A 27,729-nucleotide genomic window follows, 5' to 3' on the forward strand; every position below is an offset into this window, starting at 1 on the left:
TTGAAGCCCCGTGTCAAAATGCGTTTTCCATGCTCCCCTAATAACTCAGGCTAATCACTTTAGCGTTGTCTCTAGGGGTACAATGCGTCCCCTCATGTCCTGTATCCTAGCGAGGGGGCGAGGGAGCTGCCTAGTGACGATGTGATGAATTTGGGTGACAGGGCCCCAGTGCCCCCAGGGCCCCCGTCCCAGCTAATCCCTGAGGAGAAAGGGCCTGCATTTAGGGTGTGATACGCTTAATCCGGGGGGGCCTAGTTCACAAAGGAGCCCGGCACTTCCTCCGGCCTGGGAGCTTCCGCTGGTCTAGAGGGGTAAGGAGGTGGTGGGGGGGGGGGGGGGTGTCAGAACAAACATGCGCCAATAATACACGTCCACGTTGCAACAGCACAAACAACTCATGATACACAGACACCCGTACACTGACATGGGAGAAAAAGTAAAATAAATAGACTTGTAAAATCACACTGTTCTAATGGGGAGCCAATACAAACAAAGCAGCCCACGCTCAGCAAGAGCAAACAGAGCGCACACACACACACACACACACACACACACTACAGTCTGTAGGCAGAGGCAGTGTTTACATCCTGCCCCCGGGTATACCGAAACAAAATTTGTGTGTACGACAAGAAGAGAGGGCTCAAACCGCTCGCTGCCTACAGATAGTTTCATATTTACAAACAGGAAGACAGCGTCACGTAACGGGCCCTTCAGATGCTGCACGGGGGCCCCGGGTTGCTCACATCCAGTCGATGTGATCGGGGGACGTTTGTGGATGTGGATATATGCTTCAACTGCGTCAGCATTGTTTTCCAACTGGAAGGGGAAAATTATTATTACAGAAAATACAAAAATCTGCATCGCTGCTCTTCACCTGAGCCAACTTTTCCCTGTTATACACCACTAAAGTAAATATTAAGTCACCGCGGCAGCACATCGCATGGAGAGACATTTATGTCCACAGCGGAGAAATACGATTCCATATTTATCTGAAATGATTTCACTTTTCACTGCTTGGATGAGACTTTTGGAAAAAGGGAAATACGTCAAGAAACGGCGTCTCTTTTCCTTCGTCGACGGACAAGCTTCTCCTTCCAAAACTGTTTCACGCTGACACGTCCTCTTTCCTCTGTGGGTCCCCTGGCACTTTCACTTGGCCACAATGCATGTGTGGAGACTGCCACGGCAGATAGTGGAGAAGAGGAGGAGCCCGAACAGATAGACAAATACTTGTAGTTTTAGCCCGTCGCTTCATTATTTACTTGAGCTTAAAGTGACATTTAAACTGCCCTTACAACAAGTGACACTTTTCATTATTATTCCATTGACAATTCACAACAAATTCTGGCACTACAACTTATTCCACTGCAACTTTAATTCCTCATGCGAACAACACACATATTAAGATAGTCCCACTTGTTTAAAAAATCTTTGCACTTTTCAGAGCACACACAATAATGCCTCTTCAGGTTATCTCACTACAGTGTCACTCCCCTTTCCCAGCTTCCTGGCGGTCTCTTTGTTTTCCAGAGTGACAACCCTCCACCCCCTTCAATTTGGCACCAACGCAGCCTAAAATAAGCCACAGGGATATTTAAACCATCTCTGTGTCCGACATGAAAATAAAGCCTGCTTACGAAGCCCCCTTTATTCTGGGAATGCTGACCTTTGGCTGAACGGCATTTCAGCAGCAGTGCGTGGACAGTCCAGACCTAATAAGAATTATGAGCAGTGAGAATGTTATATATTATACTGTCCAAACTCTGCCATGCTGCGTCTCGCGGCATTATGGACTCATTATAAAATAGCCGACCGGTCCGGGCCATTTGTTTTGACAGAAAGAGGTCCACCACAGCACTGGCACATGTCCTTATGTGTGGCGTCCACCAAGACTAACTACTTGTGACAGTGCCAGGAGTGTGTGTTTGTGTGTGTGCGCCTGTGTGAGTGCACATTAAGTCCAAGGGGAAGCATGCCTAATGTGGGAAAGAAACAGTCAATCCAACAGGGCCACTAGCCAGCGTCAGTGTTCCCTTTTCGGGGAATTAGCCTGTCAATCCATCCTAATTCTCGAGGACACAGGCCGCTCTTTAAACCCGGGTTGAGTGTAAACTGGAGATACTGACTCTCTCGACTGTATTCTTGTGATTGGGTGCAGACAGGCAGAATGGCGGCGGGTCAGGGCCACACTGGGGAGCAGAGCTGCTGCTCAAATACAAGTCTAGTCCGGGGTCAAGCGGACATGTTACAGTGCGTGGCTGCACTTTTCACTCAGTTCGCTGAATGAAGGTGTGTTTCTAGGTGAGCCTCCAGAAAAATAGGACACGCAACCCGCTGAGTCAACTTGGCTAATCCCCTCACAGATGCATTCATGTGTGCAGGAGGATTTTAAAAGTACATTTATTGGGCACTGTTAATGTCAAACAGTTGCTATTTGCAGCGCAACTGTGCATGTTACAATAACAGTCAACTCCATTATTTAAAATAAAAATAAAAAATCTGAGTTTTATGACTAGCAAGGCAAGGGTTTGAGTTATAGGAGGCTGCCTTTTGTATTATTTTGAAGTTGCTTCATCAGCCATGGACATGATAGATTTGAGGGAACATAGACAGACTCAGAAAGTGTGTGTGTATGATGTTCACATTGAAATTCTGACTAAGAAGAAAAATAAACTAGAATTATTGCATCATGGTTTTAGGCCTCCAGTTTACCTCCAAAACATCACTTCATCAATTTATCTCATCAGAAATTTGTGTGAAACTCAATCCTCGAGTTATTGCTCACAGCAACCTTTGACCACCAAAGTCTACACAGTTGATCCTTGAGTCCGGGTGGATGTTTATGACAAATTTAAAAGGAATTGTCTTTGAACTTTCCTGAGGAACGGATGGACCAAAAGAAAATAAGAACATAAAGCCTGCAGTCACGGCTATTGCCGGCAAGGAGGCATACAAAATTAACAAGGGATGAGATTTCTACATAGCCATTGATCTGGTTCAGAGCATTAAAACACACATTCGTCATCAGATACCTTCTGAGATTAGTGTAAACCCCCAACAGGGGTTAAAGAAACAGCATTTACACATATAGAATCTTTTTTTTTCTTTTCTGAGTCTTACCAGGACGTCTGATGAATCTGAAATCTGTTCAATAAAAAAGCTGAGCCCTTCTTCTGGCAGAGATGAGCTGTTGTTGACACTCGGTTTGAGGGCGAGAAGCAGTTTGTGTTCTGCCGGCTCAAATATCGAACACCTGTTGGCCCAATTCAACACGTCTCAAGTCAAGCATGTATATTTGGGAGTGCATATTTTTTATTATGTGAATATTTTTACACGTACAGTCGTGTGTACACAGTTTGTGCCAGCTGGAGGACTCTTAATGCATTATTGTGTAGCGAGCAAAAGAAAGCCACACAATCCAAGCATGGAATATACAACCCATTTATTTGGCTTAACCAAACATAACAGTGTCAATATTAAAAGAAAAATCAAATAAAGCTATAAATAGAAGAGACAAAAACATTACCAACAGTGAGTTTGCTGCTAATAAACCCAGTGATAAAAAAAGAAAAGAAAATGAATGTCATGGTGTAGTAAAGGTTGGAGATGTAGTGGAAGCAACTGACAACCAAAATCACAGAACATTCAAAAGGAAAACATGAATAAACCTGTGTGAGTTCAGAGGAGAGCAGCGTTATCTGTGTGGCGCATCATCACCAGGATCATCAGATACTTAGAAACTGAGGTTGAAAAAAAAAAGAAGAAAGAAATCAAAGCGATTGATTACATTCAAGGGATCGGTCCCTGAAGGGAGACAAATCAAACAAAAAGGACGCAGCCAAAGATGAATTTATTAAGAATAAAATCGAAAATGTAAATACATGTTGAAGGGGACAACTGATGAATGAGGCCAATGGGTGAATGGATACAGACATAGACAGTGATTGGCTACTGCGTTGATGCAGCCTTCGCGGGGCTGAACGCGGCGAGACTACTGGGAGCGGCAGCAGAAAGCACTTTCACAGACGGCGAGGCGACGGACAGAAACAGACGCACGTTACATACTAACATAATAAAAAGGTGCGGTGGTGTGACGCCGTCTGTGTTTTTAGGCGCGGTAGAGCAAGATCCTCTCGGCACAGACCTGGCCCACCAGGTCGGCGTACTGCTGCACCTCCGTCTCGTCGCTGGAGCCTTTGCGCTTGCGGGAGTAAGCTGCGTACGGCATCACGGCCCGCCTGTATAGCACCAGGGCTCTGCCCACGTCCTTCAGCACCCGAGGGTCTCCTGGACACAAACGAGAGAGCACGTAATGAGGAGCAGAGTAGACACATTAGGCCCAATTACCGCTGGCCTTATTTCCCCTCCTTCTCGGGAGTTAACCTCTGAGCGTCTTGGCAAGGATACGCCATTGTTCCGAGAAGCTGTCGGAGGAGCAGAGAGCATCCCCCCCCCCCACCCGCCCCTACAGCTCTAATTCCCCGTCTGCCTAACCCTGGAGTCACGGTGGTGCGTGAGCAGGCTAGTCCGCTGGCCTTGTTTACAGGGCCTTGCTCCCCCGCTGCCTCGCCAAACTCGGCATTTCATTAGGTCCCGTGTCGTACACTGCCAGCTCCCATCAGACCAGTGAAAGCACTGCTAATCTCTCCAGTGTGCGTGTTCAGCAGCTACAAATGCTCCTCTGGAAAGACGGATGGAAAAAAAACAAAATAATAAAAAAAAAAGGGGGTAAAAACCAGATGACCCTCTCTCTGACACTAAAACAGCTGCCTCCAGCAGTGCAAGGCCGGCGCCAAGAGGACACGCAGGGGGCAGCACAGCAGGTCGTTTCAACGGAGCCAAGCGAACCCGAATATACTGCACACACTGTGTGACTGCAAGCGGGTCTCAAAACCCACCGTGAGCACTGATCATCCTCGGCTCCAGTTGGACTTGAGGAGTCCTTCATTTGCATTCACTGGACGTTCAAGAAGTATCTCATCCCAGTCGGACTTATTGAATGTTCAAGAAGTATCTCATCCCAGTCGGACATCCCTGCTCTAGTCCCTCTAATTGCCCTGTTAAAACGCATTCATCTCCCCCCTCAACCATTTGCAATTCAGCTCGTCGTCTCCGAGCATTCTGCCGTTAAACCAATTTTTATTTCATGAAATGTACACCCCTCCTACTCCTTTACAAACTCTACAGTGCTTAATTTATCCAGTCTCTCCGGTCTGCAGCAATCCTGGGTCTGGCCTAGCTAAGAGGAAGCAGATGAAAACACACGTCAGGCCGGGCTATGGAGCGGAGTGGACGAGCTTGCCAGGCCCATGGCGACACATCAGTCAAACAGGAGCAAGTTAGATTTGGTATTAATAGAGCTCAAGGCCTCCAACCCCCCCACTGCCGCTCCCCATGACAGCACCCATGTGGCTCACAGCTGAGCACCCAGGTGGTGCGAGTGAGCAGAGTGCACATATTTCTGCCTTAATTCCGAAAATATTCGTCACAGGTCTTCTAAAGCCAATCCAATCACCCAATAAACTGGGAAAGCAAGACAGAGAGAAACGCTGCTAAACTCTGATGTAATGCCACAAACAAGTATTTTCTCTTGTGCAAGATGTTGAAAGGGATCCCCGCAGTACAAAGCACTCAGAGGCATTTGGGCCGTTTCGTGACTATTTGTCGACTGGGTGTGATCAGAAAATTGTTAAAAAGGACTGAGTCACCAACTTTGCTGCAGAGAAAATGCACTTTGTGCAATCTCACAAATGAGAGAATTAAAATAGCCATGTGTGGAGGGAGGTAGATAGGCAGCACAGACGCTACCTGAAAAGCAAGCCGGAGGGAAGAAGAGAGCTCGTTATCAACACGCCCCCAAATCTCCAAAGACACTTTCATAATCCAACTTTTTTTTCCCCACAAAGTTCCCTTGGAATTCATATTTTATTTATTAGCCTGCTCATGCCCTAACCACTGTGTCTACCACTGTTCCCCTACTCTAAAAACTGCTGAGACACATAATTGAGGAATGCTTGATATAAACTTTTAAACTCAGAAAATCAGCAGTATGTTAAGTCTTGCCATGGGGGCTGGGGGATGATTTAAAAGACGTAAACATGTTATATAACTTCCACATAACCGTAATTATGGCCCGTGAAGAATTTATGAGTTACTGATGGGAAGAAAGTCAAGGTAGTTAAACGTTCGATGCTTCCTAAATAACCCGCAGTTGTCTCTCTGATAAAGAAAATGACGAGGCACCTCACATCTCAGAGTGACAGCCCACTTGCCCAACAGTAATGCGGAGGCGCATGTTGTTTACGTGACACTGCTCTAAAGCACCACTGTCCCCTTGCGAAGATATAACACAGAGAACGCATCACAGATTAGGAAACAGAGCAGCTTTGAGGCGGTTTAACCTCAACAGTAATACAGAGCATGGCTCTCTCTCTCTCTTTCTGTCCAACTCAAGGCAATCTAAACATCCGCTCTTCACGTAAACATCTTTCACTGCTTCTTCACTCACTTCGTCCTCCACCGCCTCCCCCCCTCTCCTCTTGCTTCTCATGTTGAGTCGCTGCAGACCCCGTTCCCGCCAGGCCCATCGGACGTTTAGTGACATGTCGCTCTGAGGTCGGGGCTCCTCGGGGTCGGGGGTTCAAGGGTCGGGGGGAAGAGGAGTGGTGAGGGTCGGTGAGGGAGTGAGAGGGTCAGAGTGGAGGCTCGGGGCCTTGACACCTCGCCACGCTCCCCTCTCTCTTCCCATCCATCTCGAACACTCAGAACACTCGCTTAACACCGGACAGGCCACCGGGTTACGACCACTTCCTGTGACCCAATGTTGCACATCCAAAACGGGGCTGACGTTTGAAAAGAAAAAGGCCGAAATGGTGGTGTAGTAAGTGACTGAGAAGACTGCACTTTGACCAGAAGACCTGGGTTCAAGCCCCTGTGTTAGAGCGCATCCGTCCAGCTGACCCTATGTCCCTGGAGCCGACCATGAATTTTGACCTCGCCACCGCAAAGAACCGGAGACTTTCCCCGGGTTTTAAAAGGATGTTGTTATCATTATTGTTATTAAAATGAGCAGTATAAGTGCAGCCGATCTGGGAGTGGTATCCGTCTCCCCTGCACTCTGAATGGGAACGTTAGCACAAGTCGGTCTAAGTAGCAGAAAGCCTTCTGAAGAGCAGAGCCAAGTGGCTCTGACAGTGAGACAAGATATCAAAGTGTAAGCCGTAAAAGCTAGAAACATGGTGAAGAAGGCAGAGGGGGTAAGTGGGTGGTGGGCGCCGTCAAGCCGTCTACCCCAACTAATGTTTTGGTCCCACTTTGCATGGCTGAAAGCGCAGATGCTGTCCACCTCGGATCAGCCACGTGAAGTGACTGTGTGTGGTGTATGAGAACAATATGACATTTTTACAGGTAAGCTATTTTCTACAAACACAAAGTAAAAAATGTGTTGTGTATTGCAGTTAGTAATTGTGTGTGTCTGACTTGGCGCCTGCTGGACGCACTCAAGGTCCTGGGGGCGACTACTTATGTCACACGCTTCCCGAAGTGTTTATGCTGCCGAGCGGGCAATGCCCCTACTTCTTTCTCCCTCGAGCAAACACTAGATTATGAGTGTGTGAGAGATAACACATATGTGTCGTGTAGAATGTGTGTGTGTGTGTGTGTGTGTGTAAATAATGTATGTACATTTGCTGGAGCCCTCAGGGCCCTCGATGTGTCAGCAACAGGCATGTAATCAATGTGAGCCTGCTCTGGACAGAGTAGTGTAAACTTTGGATTAGCTGTCTTTACACACTTCATTAAGGCTAAACGCACACCCAGCGCCCCCTCCCCCCCCCAATTCTCCTTCACCCCCGGGTGAGCTCTGGAGTTCAAGGTGAGGCCTTACAACAAGCATGAGGTGGGATTATGGGGACCTCGCCACTGTAAGTGACACTGTAATTTTTTCGTTCTCACTTTCAAGTGTTCCAAGTTCTCTTATCAGTCTGTGTACGGACATGACTGGAGAATGTACCGCAAGTGTAATTGTTATTTTGGGCTCCAAAAAAAGACAACGAACATACTACTCGGAGACTTCAAGGAGTAAGAAATACTTCAGTCTTTTGATCAGCGTTGAGCACGCTCTGACTTGTAGTAGGAATTGTTTGAAAATATGTATATTCCTACAATCCTACCCCTAACCATTCATTGTATGCATCCATAACTTAGCTTAACTCTGTTAATGGGGTTATGGATGGATACACATTTCAGGAATGTGGTGGAAATAAAGGACAATTGGTCGAATGTTTGTTGGAAGTCAACAGAAAGAAACATGAAATAAATGCAGTATTCTTATTTCATTGGAGCACTGTAAGTAAATAAGGCCAGACTACAAAATATAATTATCACAACACACTAAAACATCTAAAGCAAGGCTCCGCAATTGTATCTCTAGATATTAAGTCACACACAAAGCAATGGTCTTCGACATAAATGAAATATATTATTCATGAGACTTTAGGAAAACAGTAGAATTGCATTTAAAAGGACAATAAAGACAAGCATAGCAAAACATTGCAAACAAACAGCTACATATAAGAGCAATAAAAACAATAAGCAAAAGCAAGCTATTGAATAGTTACACAAGCTATTTATCTAAATTATTGGAAAGTCACAGTAAACAATTGGGACTCGAGTCCTGAATTAGAAGTAGCTCGCCGTCTCAGCAGACCTCAGGTCCTCTGTTGACTTGTTCCACAGGAACTAGAAGCTGCTTCACCCCCCTGAGTTTTGACCCAGGTTTCACTCAGTAAACCGGTCCCACATGGCCCGAGGGGTACGGATGCTTCTATTTAGTGCTTAATAGAAGGAGAACGGGATTTTGCATCTATCGTTTGACACACAGAAAACCAACACAGTGATTCAAAGGCGGTGTGTAATGTGTTCCACTTGTTTTGTGTTCGTGAGCATTCTGGACGAGCTGCAGCTGTCGGATTCATTTCTTTTACTAAGACCTGTGAAGACACGTTACAATAGTCTAGCCTGCTGAAGATAGATGCATGAAAGTTACCGCTCTAACAATGCAGAGGAGATTCCTACACCATTACACGCAGTCAGGACTTCCCCCGGACTTAAAAACAGATCGCAGCATGTCTTTAGCAAGGCCGCAGAGCCGCCACACATTGACATACTGCCAGTCAGGACTGGGCCACCGGCCTCAGCAGTGTGCCGTGCCGCCAACCTGACGATGACCTTGCAGACTGACCACTGGGCGTATTTCTGGAGGAGCACGAGCCCTCCACACAAACACAATACAGTCTGGCACCACGCGGCCTGGCAACAAACCTGAGAGCTAAACATCAAGAACAGCCAGCACGGAAATTTAACGAGGCTGCTTTCGGTAAAGCCAGCCCTTATTTAATGCCCAGGCTCGTCCAAGATCATCAGTCCATGCAGCAATTGGCGCTCCGCAAGAGCCACAGACACACAAACACTTGGGCCACAGTGAAAAGGGCCAACTCCAAAACTGCCACCTGGTCCTCAGTCATTTGTGCCCACTCAGGGATTAGTGGTATGACTGACAAGAAAAGGTCAGACCTACCACTGTCGAAGCTGTTCATGGCAACGTGTGGCAACTAATGGTCTTTTACATTATTTTTCCTAGGTGTGGCGCTTTCACCGCCACTTGAGTCAACAAGAAAAGCGAACATGTACAATCCTTGAGACAGGCGTTAACATTTTATTTCCGAAAGTGGCATCAGGGCCACAGACTGCGTGTGAAAAGTGGTCACAGTGACATCGGTTTGTGGAGCGGCATTCTCCTCGAGTTCTTCATTTTTGCTACCAGAAGTGACAAAAGAGGGTGGATCGAAGTACAGGAACGCTGAATAAGATAGATTATATTTACAATGTGAGAAATAGGGTCACGTCCACATAGGCTTCCATACAATCTGCATTTTTTTTTAGAAACCAGAGGAGTCACCCCCTGCTGGCCAGTAGAGATAATGCATGTTCAAGGCTTTTCAGCATTGGCTTCACTTTTCAGAACCGCAGGTTGCCTCCTGATCAGTGCCAGAGCGCTTTTTCCTTTTGTGTTGGTCTCAGCGTGGCACGAGTCCAGGTATGACCTCACGACAACAAACCCCTAAGCCGCCTTTCCCCAGAATCACATACCCTTCTTTCCTTCACCCTCCTGTCAATCTGTCTCATTTTATTGTACTTCTCTCTCTTTTAGTGCCAGCACACAACCACCAGCCTTCCTCCCTTTCACTTCAAATCTTTATGAAATCATTTTCATCTCGCCTCCCCACTCTCTCTTTCCATCTAATCTTCAATTACTCCATCTCTTACCCTTCACCTATCAATCATAGTCTACTTGACATCTCCTATTACTGTCTATCAGTAGCTCTTTCCTGTTCAGTGCCTGTTTTGATGATGCAGATTACAGGTAAAGAGTAAACAGGAGGTGGCCGGCCCCTGCACACTCAAACACTCAGGTTACAACTACCTGCAATATCCATATTATGTATGTGCATATGTTTAATGTGCACTCATACCAATAACCTGCAGTCATCTCTTATTATAGAGCATATGTACAGTAAACCTCATTTAACTTCTCCCCTCTGAGGCTGAGCAGTGCCCTACACTGGCCCATGTGAGCCTACATGAGGTGGGGAGTCCTTCTGATCCGCATGCAGAGTCGTCAGACGCAAACAATTTCCGTTCGGTTCTTCTGGAAGCCGCAGGAATTCATTCACTGAAAACCACCAAGAGCAACAAAAATGCAGAATCAATACAGCAGAGACCGATTAAAGAAATGAGGAGATAGAAAAAGCGTCAGTCTCTCTAGCTAAACATCAATGCATGCAAAAAAAGAAATCATTTGAAACTCTCCTCTCAAACTCACTCTATTAAAACGCGCTCCCTGGCCCCCATCTCTCAGCTCGCCAGTCTCGCCGATGGGCGTCTGCCAGTCTACCTTCTGCATCTGGTTTATTTTTGCAAATATCACTATTCATCTAATGGCAACATGGTCCTTTTAAAAAGGAAAGCGCTGGCTCTGCTCTGACTATGCTGAAGGATCACAGGGAGAGAGGACTGTGTGATCAGAACTGCCGGCCTTTTTTTTTTTTTTACCATTTCTCAGAGACGGCGAGCCTGCAAATCTCAACAAGCATCACAGTGAAAGGGGATCAGACGTCAACGCAAGGTTCGTGGGTTTGTTTAGAAACAGCGTGGAGGAAGAACTGCAGACACTGGAGACAGAGCTAAAAGGTGAAAGGTCAGTAAGTCTCAGACATTAAATGAATGATGGTCACGGTGGAGTGTGGCGTGGTCGTACCTGCATCAGCATCCTGGTTGAATCGAGCGTAGCGGGAGTTCTCCAACTGGGGTAGGCATTGCTCTATCTGTACCCAGGCGTAGGTTTCTGGGCACAGGAGGTCTGAAGGCCGGTACTGCCCCTAGGGATGTAAAAAGAGACAGAGGGCGGGAGAAAGAGGGTGAGGCCTCCTGCTAACAAGATGTATTGTTGTTTCTGCAATTAACGCAAAATGTCTACGATCTTGAAAATTGATTTGTTTCTCAACGGTTTTGTCCAGGGGAAATGCTAAACTCTGTCAACGGTTTCTTAAAAGTCAAGATCCTTCATTATTTTATATTGCCATTTATTCAGCCATTTGAAATAAAACCTTTTTGTTTTTGAGCATCGTTACCTGTTTTCATAGACATTTTATAGATTTGTAATGCTGTATTCATATCGTGACTAAATGAATCTCTTTGGTCGAGGATAGCCCTTTCACACGCTGCTAACCTTTGAGGGTTAAAGGTTTGACAAGTTGTAAACTGACCTCAGGGTCAGGATCAGGGGTGAGAGCTGGATCAAGCTCTGCTCTGTTTAAGTTCTTTGTTTGAGTCTCCGTGTCAGGAGGGTTATGTTGTCTGCGAGGCCGAGCAGGAAATGTAAACACACCAGCGTATTGTAATGTGTGCTTGTGAAACGGGTACGAGTCTGTATTTGACCCAACATTTTGGATGGAAAGTAAACCAAGCTGAACAAAAACAGCTGCAGGGTACAGATGAAAAAAAGAAAGAAAAAAAACAGTCGAGAGGTTAAATGAACAGAAAAGGAGGAGACTCCATTATCAGAGACCTGTGTTCTCTCACACGCCACCAAACCGACACAAACGGCTGAGATAGCTCTGTATACAAGCAGGCGCCTGCAACAAGCCCCTCTGCACCATCTCGACGGCCGCAATAATATTTATTTGTTTTAGAGACATTAAACTGGAAGGCGAAGACCCCAACATGTCATGAACACACGGTTATATACACAACCAAGGTCAAACAGTGCAGGACGAAGGAGAAGAAATGCAGATGTCATTACAAACTCAGAGGACAAAGGAAATACCATCCCTAGCGCTCTGACCACGACCCATCCGTCAGTGGGCCTTTATGGAAAATATGCTGCCTGTTTTCACATGCAGGATAGGATGTCATGAGGATGAACTGTGGCTCTTTACAGCACTGAGAAATGGGAAAACCGTCAGGTTTGAAGGATTTACTCGCACTCAGGCTTTTTCCCCTCATGTTCCGCCATATTTTTGCTACGCCTCATAATGAAGTACAGGGCGTTGCGGGAGAAACTTCAAAAATCTATTCATGAATTCATATAATGGCAATTCAAAAAGACAAAAGACACTAACGTGCTTTAAGTGCCACTGCTAACGGATGGATGGCGGTGGAATGCTACGCGTCTGTAGCCACGCTGGACACACACATTGATCGGATGCTCTCCATGTCCCGACAACCGACAGCCTTCTACAACTGTCAGCGCAGTCAGCTTGACACTCGCACACTCTAACACACCCCTATAGACTCCTTCAACACTGCGGTGGGAGACGCACACACACACACACTTTAACCCAACCTGGGTGCGTACAGGGTTGGTGGGAGGGAGAGACGGCGCAGGAGCAGAGGTGCGAACAGAGTAGCTATCCTTACAAGAGAAAGAGTGCGAGAGATACGGGAAGAATGAAAACAAACCTTTGGGAATGCCGTTGTTCCATGACGAAAAGCGCGTGTGTTTTGGTGTTTTATTTCTTTTTTACAAACACACACCGATATAAAGTGGAGTCTAAGGCCTCTGATTTGTGTTTACAGTCCAAAGTGGCATGGGTAATTCCTCAATTCTTCCCCAGAACAGAAGAAAGGCTGCAGAGAAGGCCAGAGGCGTGTGAGAGGACACCGCTATTAGTGGTCTGGACAGAGGAGAGAGAGAAAATAAGAAAGACGAGAGCAACAAAAAGCTCGGTTTGCCACAACCCATCTGTCAGCTTCTCTTCTTTATTGGAGCGAAAGTGAAGACTGAGCTTACCACTGACTTTCTGTATTTCCCCCTCTTATTTCCTTCTTTTCCGAGGTTGGCTTGAAGGCCCCGTAATTCACAGCTCCGCCTGCAGCTTCCCTCGGCTCCTCTTCAGCCCAGTGTTTTCTGCTTTAGCGTCGGCTCGCTCACAACATCCATCACTTTATCTAACAGTAACGTACAACTTAGAACTTAGAGGGTGCAGTAATGGTTTCCTGAAACTTAAATCCCTGAGAGAGAAGACTGATGTGAAGAGACGAAGAGCCAATCTAATAGCTGGGAGTGAAATGGTCTATTCCGACAAATCTATGTTCCTGAGTGGCTGTTAGCTCAGCGAGTGTCGTGAAAAGGCCACAGGAAGTGATGGTGTGTGTGTGCGCACACACACGCACACACACACACTTGTATTTACTGAATTGAGTTAGCTACACGGCCGATCAACAGGTTGAGGATCTCCCAGACGAAGAATCTCTCTTTAGTTTGGTCCTCCTCTCTTCAGTAATTCCTTTCCTCCCTTTCTAAATGCTCAAATCCCCCCTCGCGAACCAATCCGTCACCATCCCTCCATCCTTTTCCTCCTTTCCGTGCTCGCATGTTCAGACGGTTGTGGAGGTGATTGCCGGTGACGGACAACCACTGAAAGACTCGTTTAGAGAGACGGAAAAGGAGGGGAGAGGGGTTGAAAGAAAACAAGTGGAGAGAGAAAAAACATGTATAAACTGCAGCGGGAGGGACATGGTGTGAGAAATGAGTGGAAGACTAGACAGGGAACGGTAGGGATGAGAGAAAAATGAGGTGTAGATGGGCAACAGGGATGGTATTTAACATCTCTGAGACCAGGACTGACGCGAACTGATGGAAGGGATAGCAGGAGTCTGAGCGTCTGACAGGATGTTGGGAGGACTGGGATGATGAGGGCGGGCTTGGAAAGAGACTGACGTGGGGTGAGAGCTACGGAGACAGAAGCCGAGATGGAGACGAGAGAGAAAACAGGCGGTTTACAAAAATAAAGTGCTGCATTCAAGCGCCGCCAAGTAAAAAAAAAAACAAATAAATATGGAAGCCGTACACACTTACAGGACCGAGAACACGCTCAGTCATTCAGATCTATTGTCTTGCAGCGTGTTTTGGTAATTAATGCACAGAGGTCACCGTTTATCGCGGAGTCAATCACCGACAGTGCAGGTCTCCCAGCGAACTGAACTTTAACAAGACCGACGAGGGAAATGACTCATTTCATTTGAATAACAAGCCGCCCCCGAGTAAACAATTGCACAACCTCATTCATCAGAGGTAAATAAACACATATCTCCACCAGGGCTCGACATGCAGTTACACAATACTTTGCGGATCCATTATCACTCCGAGCTCCCGCGGTGACACGGCATCACTCATTCTTTTCAGGCCACACAGACTTTACACACACACACACACACGTGTACAGATAGCAGAGGCCCTGCTGTCAGAGGGAACTTTATTACCAACTCAACCACTCAAACGCATAGCTGTCACCTTGTTCCTCTTCTTCATTGTGCACCCTTCTCCGCCCCCCACAATTCCTGTCTTGTTTTTTCACACACCTCAAGATAGCGAGCGACGTCCCCAGGCCCGCACCTATGATTTATATGAAAAGCTATTAATCAGTCACATGAATGGAGGGCCTCGCTGCAGCCCAGGAATCCTTGTGAAAACCGACACCACTTTTTGCCGTCTGCTTCTTTTCGTCCACCTTGCCTGACTATGAGTTTGGTATGTGTAGAGTTGAGGCAGCTTTCATCAAGTGAGAGACAATCAGCCACACGGCTCTTTCACATCTCCAGGTTGTTCAAAATGGTGGACAGTTTGAAACACAAGTTGTCATTAAATTAAATTCTTACTCCACACATCACCAGTAAAATTGTTTCGTCAAACTTGAATATTTTGCCACTGTATTTGACACGCACGCCACACAAACACATCCTCTCGACAGCACAGGAAGTGAATTATTAGCTGCTCTCCAGTAAGATTAAGAATTATATTTCAAATCCTTCTCCTCACCTATAAAGCCTTATCTGGTAATGCACCATTATATCTTAAGGAGCTTATAGTGCCATAGTACCACACTAGGAGCAGATACGGTCACCTCATTTAAGAGTAGACTTAAGACTTTCCTCTTTGACAGCGCTTATAGTTAGGACTGGCTCAGGTTAGCCCTGCTCCAGCCCCGAAATATGCTGCTATAGGCCTTGAGTGCTGGTGGGCATCTTGGGATACACTGAGCTCCTCCTCTCCTCTTCTTCTTCTTTCTCTCATCCCTCTTCTCCTTTCCCTTCTTTTTCTCTCCTTCTGGATAAATTATTGTCTTTTCAATGCACATTACTAACTCTACTCCTTTCCGGGAGCCTCTGTGCTTCCTCGCCTCAAGTTTCCTTGGACCGTGGCGGTCTGGATCTGGCCCTGCCCCCCCCGGATCATGGCTGTGTCATGCCTACTACTCATTATATGAATAAATTATGTCATATTAATGTAATGTGCTGTAACTCTGTTACGTTGCTCATTCTGGTCACATGACATCTATTGTTTCTGTCCATCTAGGAAGAGGGATCCTCCTGTTGCTCTCTCTCAGGTTTCTTCCCCTTTTTCCATGTTAAAGGGTTTTTATTATCTTTATCTTGGGGTGTTTTTCCTGATCCGATGTGAGGTCATGAGACAGGGATGTTATGTGTACAGATTGTAAAGCCCTCAGAGGTAAATCTTGTATTTGTGATTTTGGGCTATACAAAATAAACTAAATTGAATTGAATGCATTTTATGCTTCTGGCAATCACAAAAACGGGTTGTGAGGAGAAAACGTAGGAGAAAAGGAAGAACTCTGACGTGGATGAATGCATGAAATCTTTTGACATTTCTTTATTGATTAATCTAAAACAAGTAAATCAATTATTTTTGATAATCCATTCATCATTTCTCTGGTTCCAGCTTTGCAAATGTGACGATTTGGTGCTTTTCTGTCTTAAATCATTGTAAATTTAATCTCTTTGGGGAGTGGACTATCAAAAAAAAAAACATTTCAAAATCTCTACTTGGGCTTAGGGAAATATTCTGACATTACATGGACCAAACAATTAATCATCGAGTTGAGAAAATCAAAAATCAATGAGGAGCGAAGGCCAGACGAATTAATATCACCTTAAAAGCGAAATATGGACGTCCAACCAGCGCTGATGGTAAATGTAGTCTGGTGAAAAGAAAATCAATTTCTCAGAGGGTGCTGTCTTGACCAAGAAAAGAGATTGCTCTGCCTACATGTACCAGGATGCATTGTGCACATGTGGCAAGTTTGCGACATTACACCAGCTCTCTTGTTTTTATTTGTCTGAAAAATACACAAAATAAACACCTTCTCAATGCAAGTCTGTCACTTACGCCTAAAGAAGACAATATTGATCGCCCTTCTTAACTCATCAGTCCCAATACCATAAAATGCACCAATGTGTTGACACAAAGAAATTCTCCACCACCTCGTGCATCGGAGGGAGACTCGTTGAGGGTGAGATCCTTCACTGCTTTGCAGTTACACAGCAGTGTCATGGTTCAAAGTGATCCTCTTTCAGGCTCGGTGAAGAAAGACCAGAAGACGGGAGTGGGGGACTTGATGTCCTAGCAAGAGGGTTTCCCTGCCTCCAACTGTGTTACTTTACACCCACATCTGCTGCTGATTTCCTGCTCACATCTCCAGTTTGGTTTCCACCCACCATACCCCGAGCTGAGGTGTCCCTTTATGTGTGTGTGTGTGTGTGTGTGTGTGCGCGCACAAGTCAGGCACTGTGCCGAATGTCTGAACGCAGTCTCAATGAGCCTATTCTTGTCAACAGTGTCAGAACGACTCAAATCTCCACTGAAAAAGAGCATTAAGCTATACAGTAATCTGCTGGTCAACTGAACACCTACTTCAGTTTGAGACAGAGCGGCTCCAAGAGTGTGATGTCAGGCTGGTCGCAAAATAGATGAGGTCACCAACGGTAGACCATACTCTGTTTGCTCCGGGCAAAAGATATCCAAAAATAACACCATGCAATACAAAAATCAGCCTGATTTATGATATATGAGGTTGAACATAATAGTGAATGGAATATTAGGTTCAGGATTAAACATTCGTCAAGCACTTTCAGTGGAAGCACGGACATTTGACCCACACGGACAAATACGGTCACCGTGTCACATTTGTGGTCTCCTTGCACTACGTTATTCAGCTGGGTGTCACTCAGGGCAAGCCTGAACCCTGTGGGTATACAAAGGGGCCTAATGTGACCCAGAGCCGAGCAGGCCTAACCTATGTTGGCCTGGGCCAGCACTCTGACCCAGGGTCACATTCATCCAATCTTAGTAAAAAAAAAAAATAAACAGAGGCCCCGATCCCGAGGTCCGTAAGCTCTCTCAAACATACAGCTCTCACAATACGCCTCTTCAGTCGCATTAAGAAAACGCACACGATGGCAGGAGGGCCTCTTGCTGCTGATGGACACGCGTAAACAGCGCAGACACACATGCTAGCTAGACAAATAACACCGAAGCAGGCTGGACAGAGGGACAGCACCAGTGAAAGACATGTCCAAACAACCCGTGTCTCGGAATAGACCACAGAGACCCACTTTCACCACAGTTCCTGACAAAGTGTACACATACGTTTGTATGCCTGTGTGTGTGTGTGTGTGTGTGTGTGTGTGTGTCTGTGTGAGAAAGTGCATCTGAGTTTGAGGAGATTTACGCTAACTGCTGCTGTTTAAGCACTCCCGGCCCACCAAGGCCTTTTCACCCTGTTCAACACATTACCACAGGGCGACCTTCAAATAAAGCATCTAGGCTGGTAAGTCTCCCCCTTTGGGCCTCTAGACAACCCGCACAATCCCTTCCACCCGCCCCACTCTGTCCCGGCACTCCCCCGGCCTGGCTATGCGTCATGGCTCTGCGGATGACAGGTTAATGAGGAGAAAATATTTTTACAGGATCACATTTCGACGGAGGCCTGAGAACCAATGGCAGCACTTTTATGGGCATCAGCTCACAGACTGGGGGACTTTTATCTCTTTATCTCCTCTGGTCTTTATGGGGCAGGCGAGCTGTTGCGCCTGTCTGACACAGACCGCAGCTTACCGACTTGCAGTAGGAGCCGCAGTCCCTAATCTGGGTCTTAAAATCCCACCTCAAACTTCTAACTGCGAGGCCCTCCACCCACACTCTGAATATGTGTCTGACTGCATTTATGAGACCCGGCTCTTTCTGCGCAGTAGTGCTTATCAAGAGATCGGCCTGCATTCCACGCCAAAAAGAAACCAGGCGTTTCAGACAAAGCGGCGCAGCTGCAGAAGGTTTGAAAATAAATAGTGGCGAAGTTAATGGCAAGGCAAACACCTCAGGCTGGCAGCTCGTGGGCTCTGGATCACATCAGCGTGACACCACCTTCAAACTCGCATTTTCGCCCTTCACACCTTCCCCTCGCTCCTCCCACCCCCTTACCCCACTTCGTCCCTTCTGCGCACAGTAAGACTGAATCGTCTGACCTGACCTCTTGAGCTCTGCCCCCTCAGACCATCACCCTGTCAGCGCTCCTCCTCGGGGGGTGCCAAGCAGTGGCTGTAGCCTGTTAATGATTTGTTAAAAACACAACTCTGTCAGGACACGTGGTTGGAGAAAAAAAAAGGAGAAAAAAAGAGATGATGAGGCAGAGAAGAGAAATGATCAAAAACTTTAAGAAATGTTTCTGCTGGGAGGTGCACTGTAGGTGGTCTCCTGTCGAGCTAAATCAGAACGGCTCCAATTTAAGACCGGGGAGGGGAGCTGGATGGCAGCAAAAGCGTATTCATTTAACGGAGGGTGAAAATGGGCCTGGTTGGGTTTGATCTTATTTTGGTGGGCGCAGGTTTTCTAACTTGAGGATTGTTGGACGGTATTGCGACTGGACAAATGTTATGTATATAAACCAACTGAATATTGTTTCATCTGTGGAAAAGAAAGCAGAGCAGAAAGAAAGAAAAAAAAACAATGTTACAGTTCACACTTGAGCCCATCAGATTCAACATGTGCACTCAGCACAGTAACCTCAAAAAACACCTCCAAGAGAGCAGTCGTGACTTTTGTGAAAATTGTCTGAAAATGAACAAAATGGGATGCCGTGTTTTTATCTTTGAATGAAATCTGTTGAGTTTGTTCAGTCTAAACCCTTCTCTCTCTCTCTCACACTCTCTCTCTCTCTCTATCAATCTTTCATCCTGTGCAGCATGGTGGCTGGTTTCTTAAACAGTTGCTGAAAGGCAAAGGAAAAAAAAAAAGAAAATAAGAAGAGGGACGAAAAGAGGAGAAGGGGCGGCAGTACTGTGCCTGGACCTGCAGGGCCTGTGAAGCGTAAACCCACACAGTTCCACACCAACACTGCTGCTCACCTGTAAACTCTTTCCATACTACTCAACAGAATCTATCAAAAGGGTTGGACGAGTTTATGCCGAGAAAAGAACGCCCTTGGGAACGAACCCAACATAAATAAAAAGAAGTTGCGTATGTACAGCATGGTACGCAGCGATGGGGGGGCTCCGTGGGCCACACCCACCTCTGGATGCCTTAAAAATCACTCACTGTCAGTCTTAATCTTCTCAGATGTAAAACAAGTGACACACACAGTATGCGAGGTCACACACGTACACACATACTGTCTGAATGAGCCCCCTGAGTGTAAACAACACACATGCAGGGACCTGAGAGCCGTGGCTCAGAGCCTTGCAGCGTGTCACAACCTGCAGCTGCGTACCTGGAGAGGAGGCGGGGACTGTTTGATGGAGAGATTCATTACATTAATAGAAACGCTGCAGGTCCTCAGTGACACTGCAATGTGTCACAAAGACGAGTATTGTTTTTCTTTCAAAAAAACTAAACAGGTATTCAGAATTTGATTGATCTAAAATTAGAATCAGTGAAAAAAAAAAGAAAAGAATCCTTTTGTATGCATCACTATTCAACTTTAAAAAAAAAACAAAAAACATCTCTGTGCAGCTTATGCGCGTACTAAGAAAATGAAGTCCTGTGTACATGCCTGAGCCGGGAGGGTAATTTGTCATGTCTAATTGATGTCATGAGAGTTAAACTCTTGCAGCAGGTGACAGAAAAGCCTGCAGCCACACACCGAGCAAAGCAGCAACTGACTGAAACCAGCGTTGTATTCTTTCATCGGCCGTGTTCCCAACGTACTCTTCCGCACAGTGGCTGACACCTGGATGGATTTGTTTCAGGTCCACTGAACTCAAAAGCCATGTGGTTAACTGCTGGCTGTTGCTAGAGAACTGACCGCCTCTCTGACGTGTTTGTTGTTTGTGAGCGAGGAGGAGCTGGTTTGAAAGGGAACGGAGGTGCAGCTGTCGCAAAAAAAAGGACTCTTTAAAAGTCAGTGAAGTACCGCCGGGAAACAAATACGCCTTTTCATCTTGCCTCCTTCTCTCATTTGGCACACATTTTGTCACTCCTTTTTTTCTTTTTCTCCCTCCATCTGTCCTCTTCCTCCTCCTTTCACTTATTTTTCTCACTCCTTTCTTCCCCTCTGTGGAAAATGTAATGGTTTCCTGGGCTCAGAATGAGACATTCTTTCACTGTGAACAATAATAACAAGAGTAAGAGCCACTTCATATAACTCTCTCACTCCCTCACGAACTGGGTATTATGTCCGTGTGTGTGTGTGTGTGTGTGTGTGTTTGTGTATATGTGCATGTGTGTGCGTGTGCTCCAGTGCCACACTTGAAAAGTGCTTCATCTGTTAAAACCAGGTACTGCAGATCTGTGAAGCCAAGTAGGTGAGCGCCTTCTTTTTCATCATCAAAGGCTGCTTATTCATTCAGTCCTTAAAATTAACTGCTACAAACAAGTGCGCACGTAGCTACACACCTCTGCAAAGAAATGGAAAAATCACGATAGGCATGGATCTCTAACTCCTCGCACTGTCCAAAAATGAAAAGTGGAAATGTACCAAATGAAAGCTAATGAGACTCTGAGTACGTTTTGCGAGCTGCTGAAGCTGGACGGCAGAGTAATTGGAGGACAAGGGAATAAAACATGGTGAGAAAAAGCACGCGAGTTGAAGTGAAGGGTCAGGCAGACCATGTCGAGAACATGAACGCCAGGTGATGGAAGAAAATGTATAAACTTTAGCCGCATCTAGATTTCAGGCGTATTTCATGTGCCAGCACTTTTGTTACCATACTGCAGAACCCTTTCAGCGTGTATTCCTATTTGACCACAATCCATCCAAACAAGCAAGTCTCAGTTACTGTCTGAAGTCACAAGACGTTGCATTCAGGTTGACTTTTAGCTCCATGTGAGAGTGAAGAGAAAGAAAAAGAGTGGCAGAAGGGCCAAGACCTTTGGTCTCATTTAGCCTCCAACTGCTTCACCTTCTGCTCTCTGCAGCTCAACATCAGAGGGCTATGGGAGGGCCAAAGGACCAGGGACAGGAGCCAGGAGCCAGGGGCAGGATGTCACGTCTAACCCTGAACCCAGCAGCCAAACCAGCAAGGCACTGTGGGACGCTCCGTCCTAGCTTTGAGAACAAAGGTGAGGGTCTGACACTGGCCAGGCAGCCCCCTGCTCCTGGCTGGACTCCAAGTCTTCTCGGACCCTTTAAGGCTGCTCTACAGGACCATGTCCAGGCTTTGGCATCGCCGAGACCTTTTAAACCCATCGCACATGGAGCCGTTCCCCATGGCATGCAGAGATGTGACTTGGCGGAAAAGATTTTTTTCCCCTCCAACTCAAGAACACTCTAAAAGAGAAACGCAGGAGCGAAACAGTCCATTCGGAGACTGTGGCCTTACGCAGCCAAAATGCCCGACACATATGAAGCCGGAGCATACGAGGGGACGATACTGAAACAGAACTGGTCAGGTGGAGGCTTAAAAACAAGTGTTACCTCACTAGGAGTTTTATAAACTCTCCGGTGTATCTTTGAACACTTCATAAAGTCACCATGAAAAGGCCTTCTTATTATGCTGCTGGTGTCAGTTACATAAACAATGCACTTCTATTACTCCCCAGGGAAGGAGAGTGCTGTCTGAAATACCGTGTGAAATTCTACTGGGAGAAAGCTGGTTTTAGAGAGATAACATGTTTTTAGTGTTCCTCTCAGCTTGTCAAGTCATCCAATCTTCACTGACATGCAGGACCTATCTACTACATTAACGTAGATTAATTACTCAAATAATCAGATTGTGATCTTAAGCTTTTCTGTCCATATGGAAATACAGCCTGGAAAACACAATAATTATAAAAAATCTATTGCTTTCTCCTAATTTGTATCTTTACCGGATGCCTCCATGATAACCATAGACTAATTTGAAAAGCTTGGCTCGATACTCAACACAAGTATATAGCACTGATTTGACTGAGGGTCATAAATGCTATACATGCTAACCTTCAGCAATACCAAATCATTATTTTGCAACCAAAAACACATAAATGTTAACCCTTGCATTAGATAACTGGTCGCACAACACAAGAACAGTAATACAATGGAGGTGACAAAGAGTAAGCTGACAATTATATATCAACACTTTAGATATTTTCTTTGCCTTATTCAAGTACGTTTATATTTCCCAAAAGTTTCGAATTTGGGTATAAAAAGTACTACCATTGGAGGCTAAAAGGGCAAAAATGTGCTTTAAATCGATCCAGCTCAGTGTGAACGGATGGGTAGAGGGCGTTTCCTGAAGAGGCGGCAGTGGGTGAAAGGAAGGGTGTGCGTGGGTAAAATGGAGAGGGGGAGTGGTGTTTAAGGGGTCTGAGTGGTGTCCAGTAGGGTTCAAGTGCTGGTGTTTTGGTCTTTAAAGGAGGCCAGCAGCAGGACCGACACCCAGAAACCAGAGGACCTCCAACACAATAACAGCAGAGTTTAGGGGCTCCCCATCTTAGCGGCTTGAACAACTCCACAGTATGTCTGTGCATTAATGAACTACTTGGGCTCGTACGCAAATCAGACAATGGAGTGAGCCACACTGTGCATGTGGTGAGGGTGTGTGGAACGCGGGTGTGTTTCTGTGGGAGTGCGAGAGCCCTAAAGGTGGGAACTGGGCAACCTTCTCACCCTTGTTCTGTGTTCCTCCACAAGGGTAAAATAGGAAGAAGTGGGGAGGTTTGTGAACGAGAGACGCTCCAATGGCAAACACACAAGAACAGATATGGGGGGTTTGGGGGAGTAAATACCAGCGCAGGGGAGGTTAGGCTCTGTGGTTACGGCGTTCTCAGACAAACAGCGTGATCAGGATTCAACACACAGACACGTAAACAGAGAAAACACACTCACACGCATTCCATACACAGACTCCCAAACTGAGAAAATGGGCAAAGCGCTATGCAAATCCCAAAACAAGCTGTAAATGGACAAGATGATGTGGCACTTTGCCATAATCCTCAACAAGACATCAGTCTCCCATGAACAAGAACAATCTCTGGGAACATCTGAATGAATTGACAGAGAAATGGATGAATTAGTAGATGGATGAGAGAAAGACGGGATGAATGGCAAACCTTGGCCGGAGCACTGGACTTGGAAAGGCTGCTTTCTTTCACCATCCTTCTGAAGCTATAGATCTTTAAGGGCAGTTTGGTGTGAATGTGAGCACGTCTGTGACTAGTGGCATAATGTGCATGCATGTACATTACGCAATTTTGTGTAAAAGTACATCAACTGAATTTAAAACTATGCGCATATATATATATATATACATACATACATACATACATACATACATACATACATATACATACATATACATACATACATATACATACATATACATACATACATATATATATATATATATATATATACATACATATATATACATACATACATATATATATATATATACATACATATATATACATACATACATATATATACATACATACATATATATATATATACACACACACACACACACACACACACACACACACACACAGATAGATATATACACACACACGCATGTAATGAAACACACTCCCTGCTACTGAGTTACAGTTGTAGTCACCAGTGTGACCTTCCTCTCAACCTTTAATGTCTTCAGCAGCCTCTCTTCCCTGCTTCTACCTCCCCTCTGTATGTTTTTTTTCTTGTCCTCGCTCACACAAATGTCTCCTTGTTTTCATCTGTCCTATCTTGAGGTTTCACTGCACATGAATCTGCTGTTTGGATTTAATAATGTTTGCCATGTACACGTCATCCTGACGGCTACAATGCATCCCTGATCTACCGTTGAATGGTTACAAACACATTGTTAAAAGTTAATATTTACGGTAAAGCCACCGCTGCACATCTAATCTACTCTTTCCTCCTGAAAAGTCTACTTGATATGTGTCACTAAGCTTGAAAGAGAGCAGATTTCCAAACTACAATACTTGAGAAATCAAGAGCAGGTGTGGAAATGAGAGAGAGAAGCACATGTTGAGGCCTTGGCAGCTGTAATAACAAACGTAGAAGAGGAAAAAGAGATGCAAAAGTAATCAGCAGAAGAAACCACTTTGACACTGGCCTGAGAGGCGAGGACCAGTTCAGGGACAGACACCGAAAGAGGTACGTTAGTTAAGTAAATAGTGTGGGTCAGGGATCATCAACATTGGAAACTGACACAGACTCATCCATCTGATGTGTCCATAAAACAGCTAAACTTCATTGTGTGTTCTTCACACATGACACCGGTACAGTAGAGGGCAGATACAGAGACACGCTGTGAAAAAGCGAGGCTCAGTGTGAAACATTTAAATCACTACAAGAAACATTTGTCTCTCGCAAAACGATTTTGCAAATCAAAAAACGTCAGCCATAGAGCATGGCAGCACTTTGGGAGCAGGGCACAGACCTGTGCTTTATATGAACTATATTGCATCTAGCTATCATTAACAGCTAAGAGAAAGGATGGTTGCCGTCATGGGCACAATCTAAAGTTCCTTGAGCAGAATGCCACCTGATAAATATTAGTCTTAGTCTCAGGAAGATTCATATTCATTTTCATATTCATACCAGAAACATTGTTCTGGATAAAAAGGTTAAAGACTTAAGTCTTGATGATAATTCTACATGTTCACTAGGCTCAAACGTATCAATATTCGACTGTAACTGAAGGTTTTTACAGTTCAATAGCTAAATTAAGATTAAGGTTATGCATGCATCAATAAATCTCATTTCATCACAACATGTAGACCTGAGCCACATGAATGAGCAGGATGTGTGTGGACTGGATCTAATGTTGTGTTGGCCATACTATAAAATGATGGATTTCTTGTGTATAGTGAATACAAAAGAAGACCATAAACGTTTTCCTCATCTTTAAATCACGTACTGAATTGCAATGTCAATATTGGTCTCAAATAAAAATCACAATAAATGTTTCCCTATATTGTGCTGCCCTGATACTAGAATAATGCCAGGTGAAAAAAGCCTGAAGTGATGTGGGAATGTGGTTTCAACAACTAGATTTTGATCGCAGTATCGAACATCGTTTTCAGCACATGGAGATGATGTTGAAATAAAAAAGGTGAAAAACATGAGAAACTTGTTGTACATGTCGACGTGAGACGATACATACCTTATAGCGCATCTTGGGACAGGAGTGGATGTAAAAGCCCAGGTAGTAGAAGGACAGCTTTGGAGACTGTTTCTGCAGCTGCCTGGTGAAAGCGATCTCCCTGTGGCAGGAAACACACGGACACACCTTTACAGAGAGGCACTGGAAGAAAAGGCCCGGGCTTTCAGAAACGACACACACATATGCACACAGCTCGGTGCGGTCGCTTCCTCCGTTGACTGTTTTGACCAACAAAAATATGCGCATGCAGTAACAACAGAAACAGCAGAGATGGAGTTTGGAGAACAATGCAGAAGACAGATCTTCAAAGTGAAGAGTAACTTAGAATACACCGATTCATATTGCAAACTAAAAGTGTCTAATTACGCACTTAGACACTTCCTGACTTAAAAATCTTCATATATCTATACATTTAAATCATCTGCATCTTTGATATATCAACAGCATATAAATGAGGCCATTCAGAAAAAAAACGGAGCTAGCAGCGCTGACTCGAGCAGTGCTGAAACTGAAGGAAGTAAACACACACACACTCAAAAAAGCAGCTTTTCTTGGTCTCATTTCATTACACAAAAACAACTGCCTTTTCTTTATTGCCATTGAGCCCCCCAGCAGAAAAGAAAGTGGTTAAAAAGGAGGGAGAAAGCGTGTAAAATAAAGATTTAGAACTTGGAAGATTTATATTGCTTCTTCAAATACAGTAAATGTCTGGCCTGCTTTATTTTCCCCCAATAGTTTCTTCCTTAATTGCATCCTTTCTATAAAAGCCCATTTTCCTCTTTCCCTCTGTCGTTTCCTTCAGTATTCCATAACTAAATTCTAGCTCTGCTTTCTTCTCTCTTTTTGTCTCACTCTTCCTTCCACCCTCTGTGTTTCACCAGCTTAAATGAAGGGGGAGAAATCCCTTTCTTACAATACTTAACAGAGAGGAGAGAGAAAGAGGCCTTAAAATAAAATAGATGCACTGAAAAATAAGACGTGGGACAAAGCGGGCCGAGCGACGGGGAGAGCGAGGGAGCAGGAGGAGAATATAAAGGAGGAGGGTCAAGAAAGAGAAAGGGAGGGAGAGGAGAGGCAGCGAGAGTGAGGTGCTAGAAGGTCACCCGCTTGCTGCCAGGTTCCCGAGTTCCCAGCCCCTTTCCACAAAAGCGCCCGGCAGGCCTGAATTGGGGGAGGGGGGGTCAAGAGAGGCGAGAGGCCCATTCACAAAAAAGCCCTGCACCCCCCCCTCCCCCCGCCCCCCCTTCACTTGAGGCCTTCACACCCCCACCCCCATGGCAGCAGCTTGAGTCCGCCATTATCCCCTCTTCAGCCATCTGACACTCCAGCACAAGCCAATTATCAAGCCCACTGCTCCTGCACAGCTTCCCTCATACTGATGTACACACACACACACACACACACACACACACAGACACACGCGCACGCACAGCTACTTTGCATGCATGCAGAAACATTTCATTACAAAACACTGCAGGACTACAGATCTGAAAATGCAGCGCTACAAGTGATGGGAAGCACACAGAGGCTCACGTAACTGGGGAATTAACCTGAAACCACATGGTGTATTGATGTATGTACTACTGTGTATATAGATAAACAACGAGGGATGTCCCGAGCCCATCTGCAAATCCAGCCCTTCATTGTTTATGTAAAAGCCTGATCCACTTCCAATCCCTTGTTTATTTGCTCCGCACAGCAGCGTTAAAATGCTCCGACAGGATCTTTGAAAATGTTTGAACTGTAGAAAGTTGTGAGCGAGTAAAGGCCGTGTGACCTAAATAGCAC

At 45.4% G+C, this 27,729-nt stretch overlaps 1 protein-coding gene across 5 annotated transcripts in view; it reads right to left on the reverse strand.

The window, feature by feature from the left end:
- Window positions 1-3,406: 3,406 nt before the first annotated feature.
- The window catches only part of LOC137779821 (arginyl-tRNA--protein transferase 1), a 52,468-nt gene continuing 28,145 nt past the window's right edge, over window positions 3,407-27,729 (reverse strand). For 4 of the 5 annotated variants that reach the window (XM_068568021.1, XM_068568019.1, XM_068568017.1 and 1 more), the window contains 3 exons: window positions 25,942-26,041; window positions 11,318-11,438; window positions 3,407-4,287 (listed from right to left, as the gene is read on the reverse strand). In XM_068568021.1, the coding sequence (XP_068424122.1) occupies window positions 4,109-4,287; window positions 11,318-11,438; window positions 25,942-26,041 (400 nt within the window). In that variant the 3' untranslated portion in view covers window positions 3,407-4,108. Of the gene's footprint in view, window positions 4,288-11,181; window positions 11,244-11,317; window positions 11,439-25,941; window positions 26,042-27,729 lie in introns of those variants that run through there. The other variant, XM_068568020.1, reaches the window with a different exon arrangement.

The sequence above is a fragment of the Clinocottus analis genome, unplaced genomic scaffold (assembly GCF_023055335.1).
Source record: "Clinocottus analis isolate CAN_PGR_092001 unplaced genomic scaffold, fCliAna1.0.p SCAF_8, whole genome shotgun sequence".
In the NCBI taxonomy this organism is placed as follows: Eukaryota; Metazoa; Chordata; class Actinopteri; order Perciformes; family Cottidae; genus Clinocottus; species Clinocottus analis.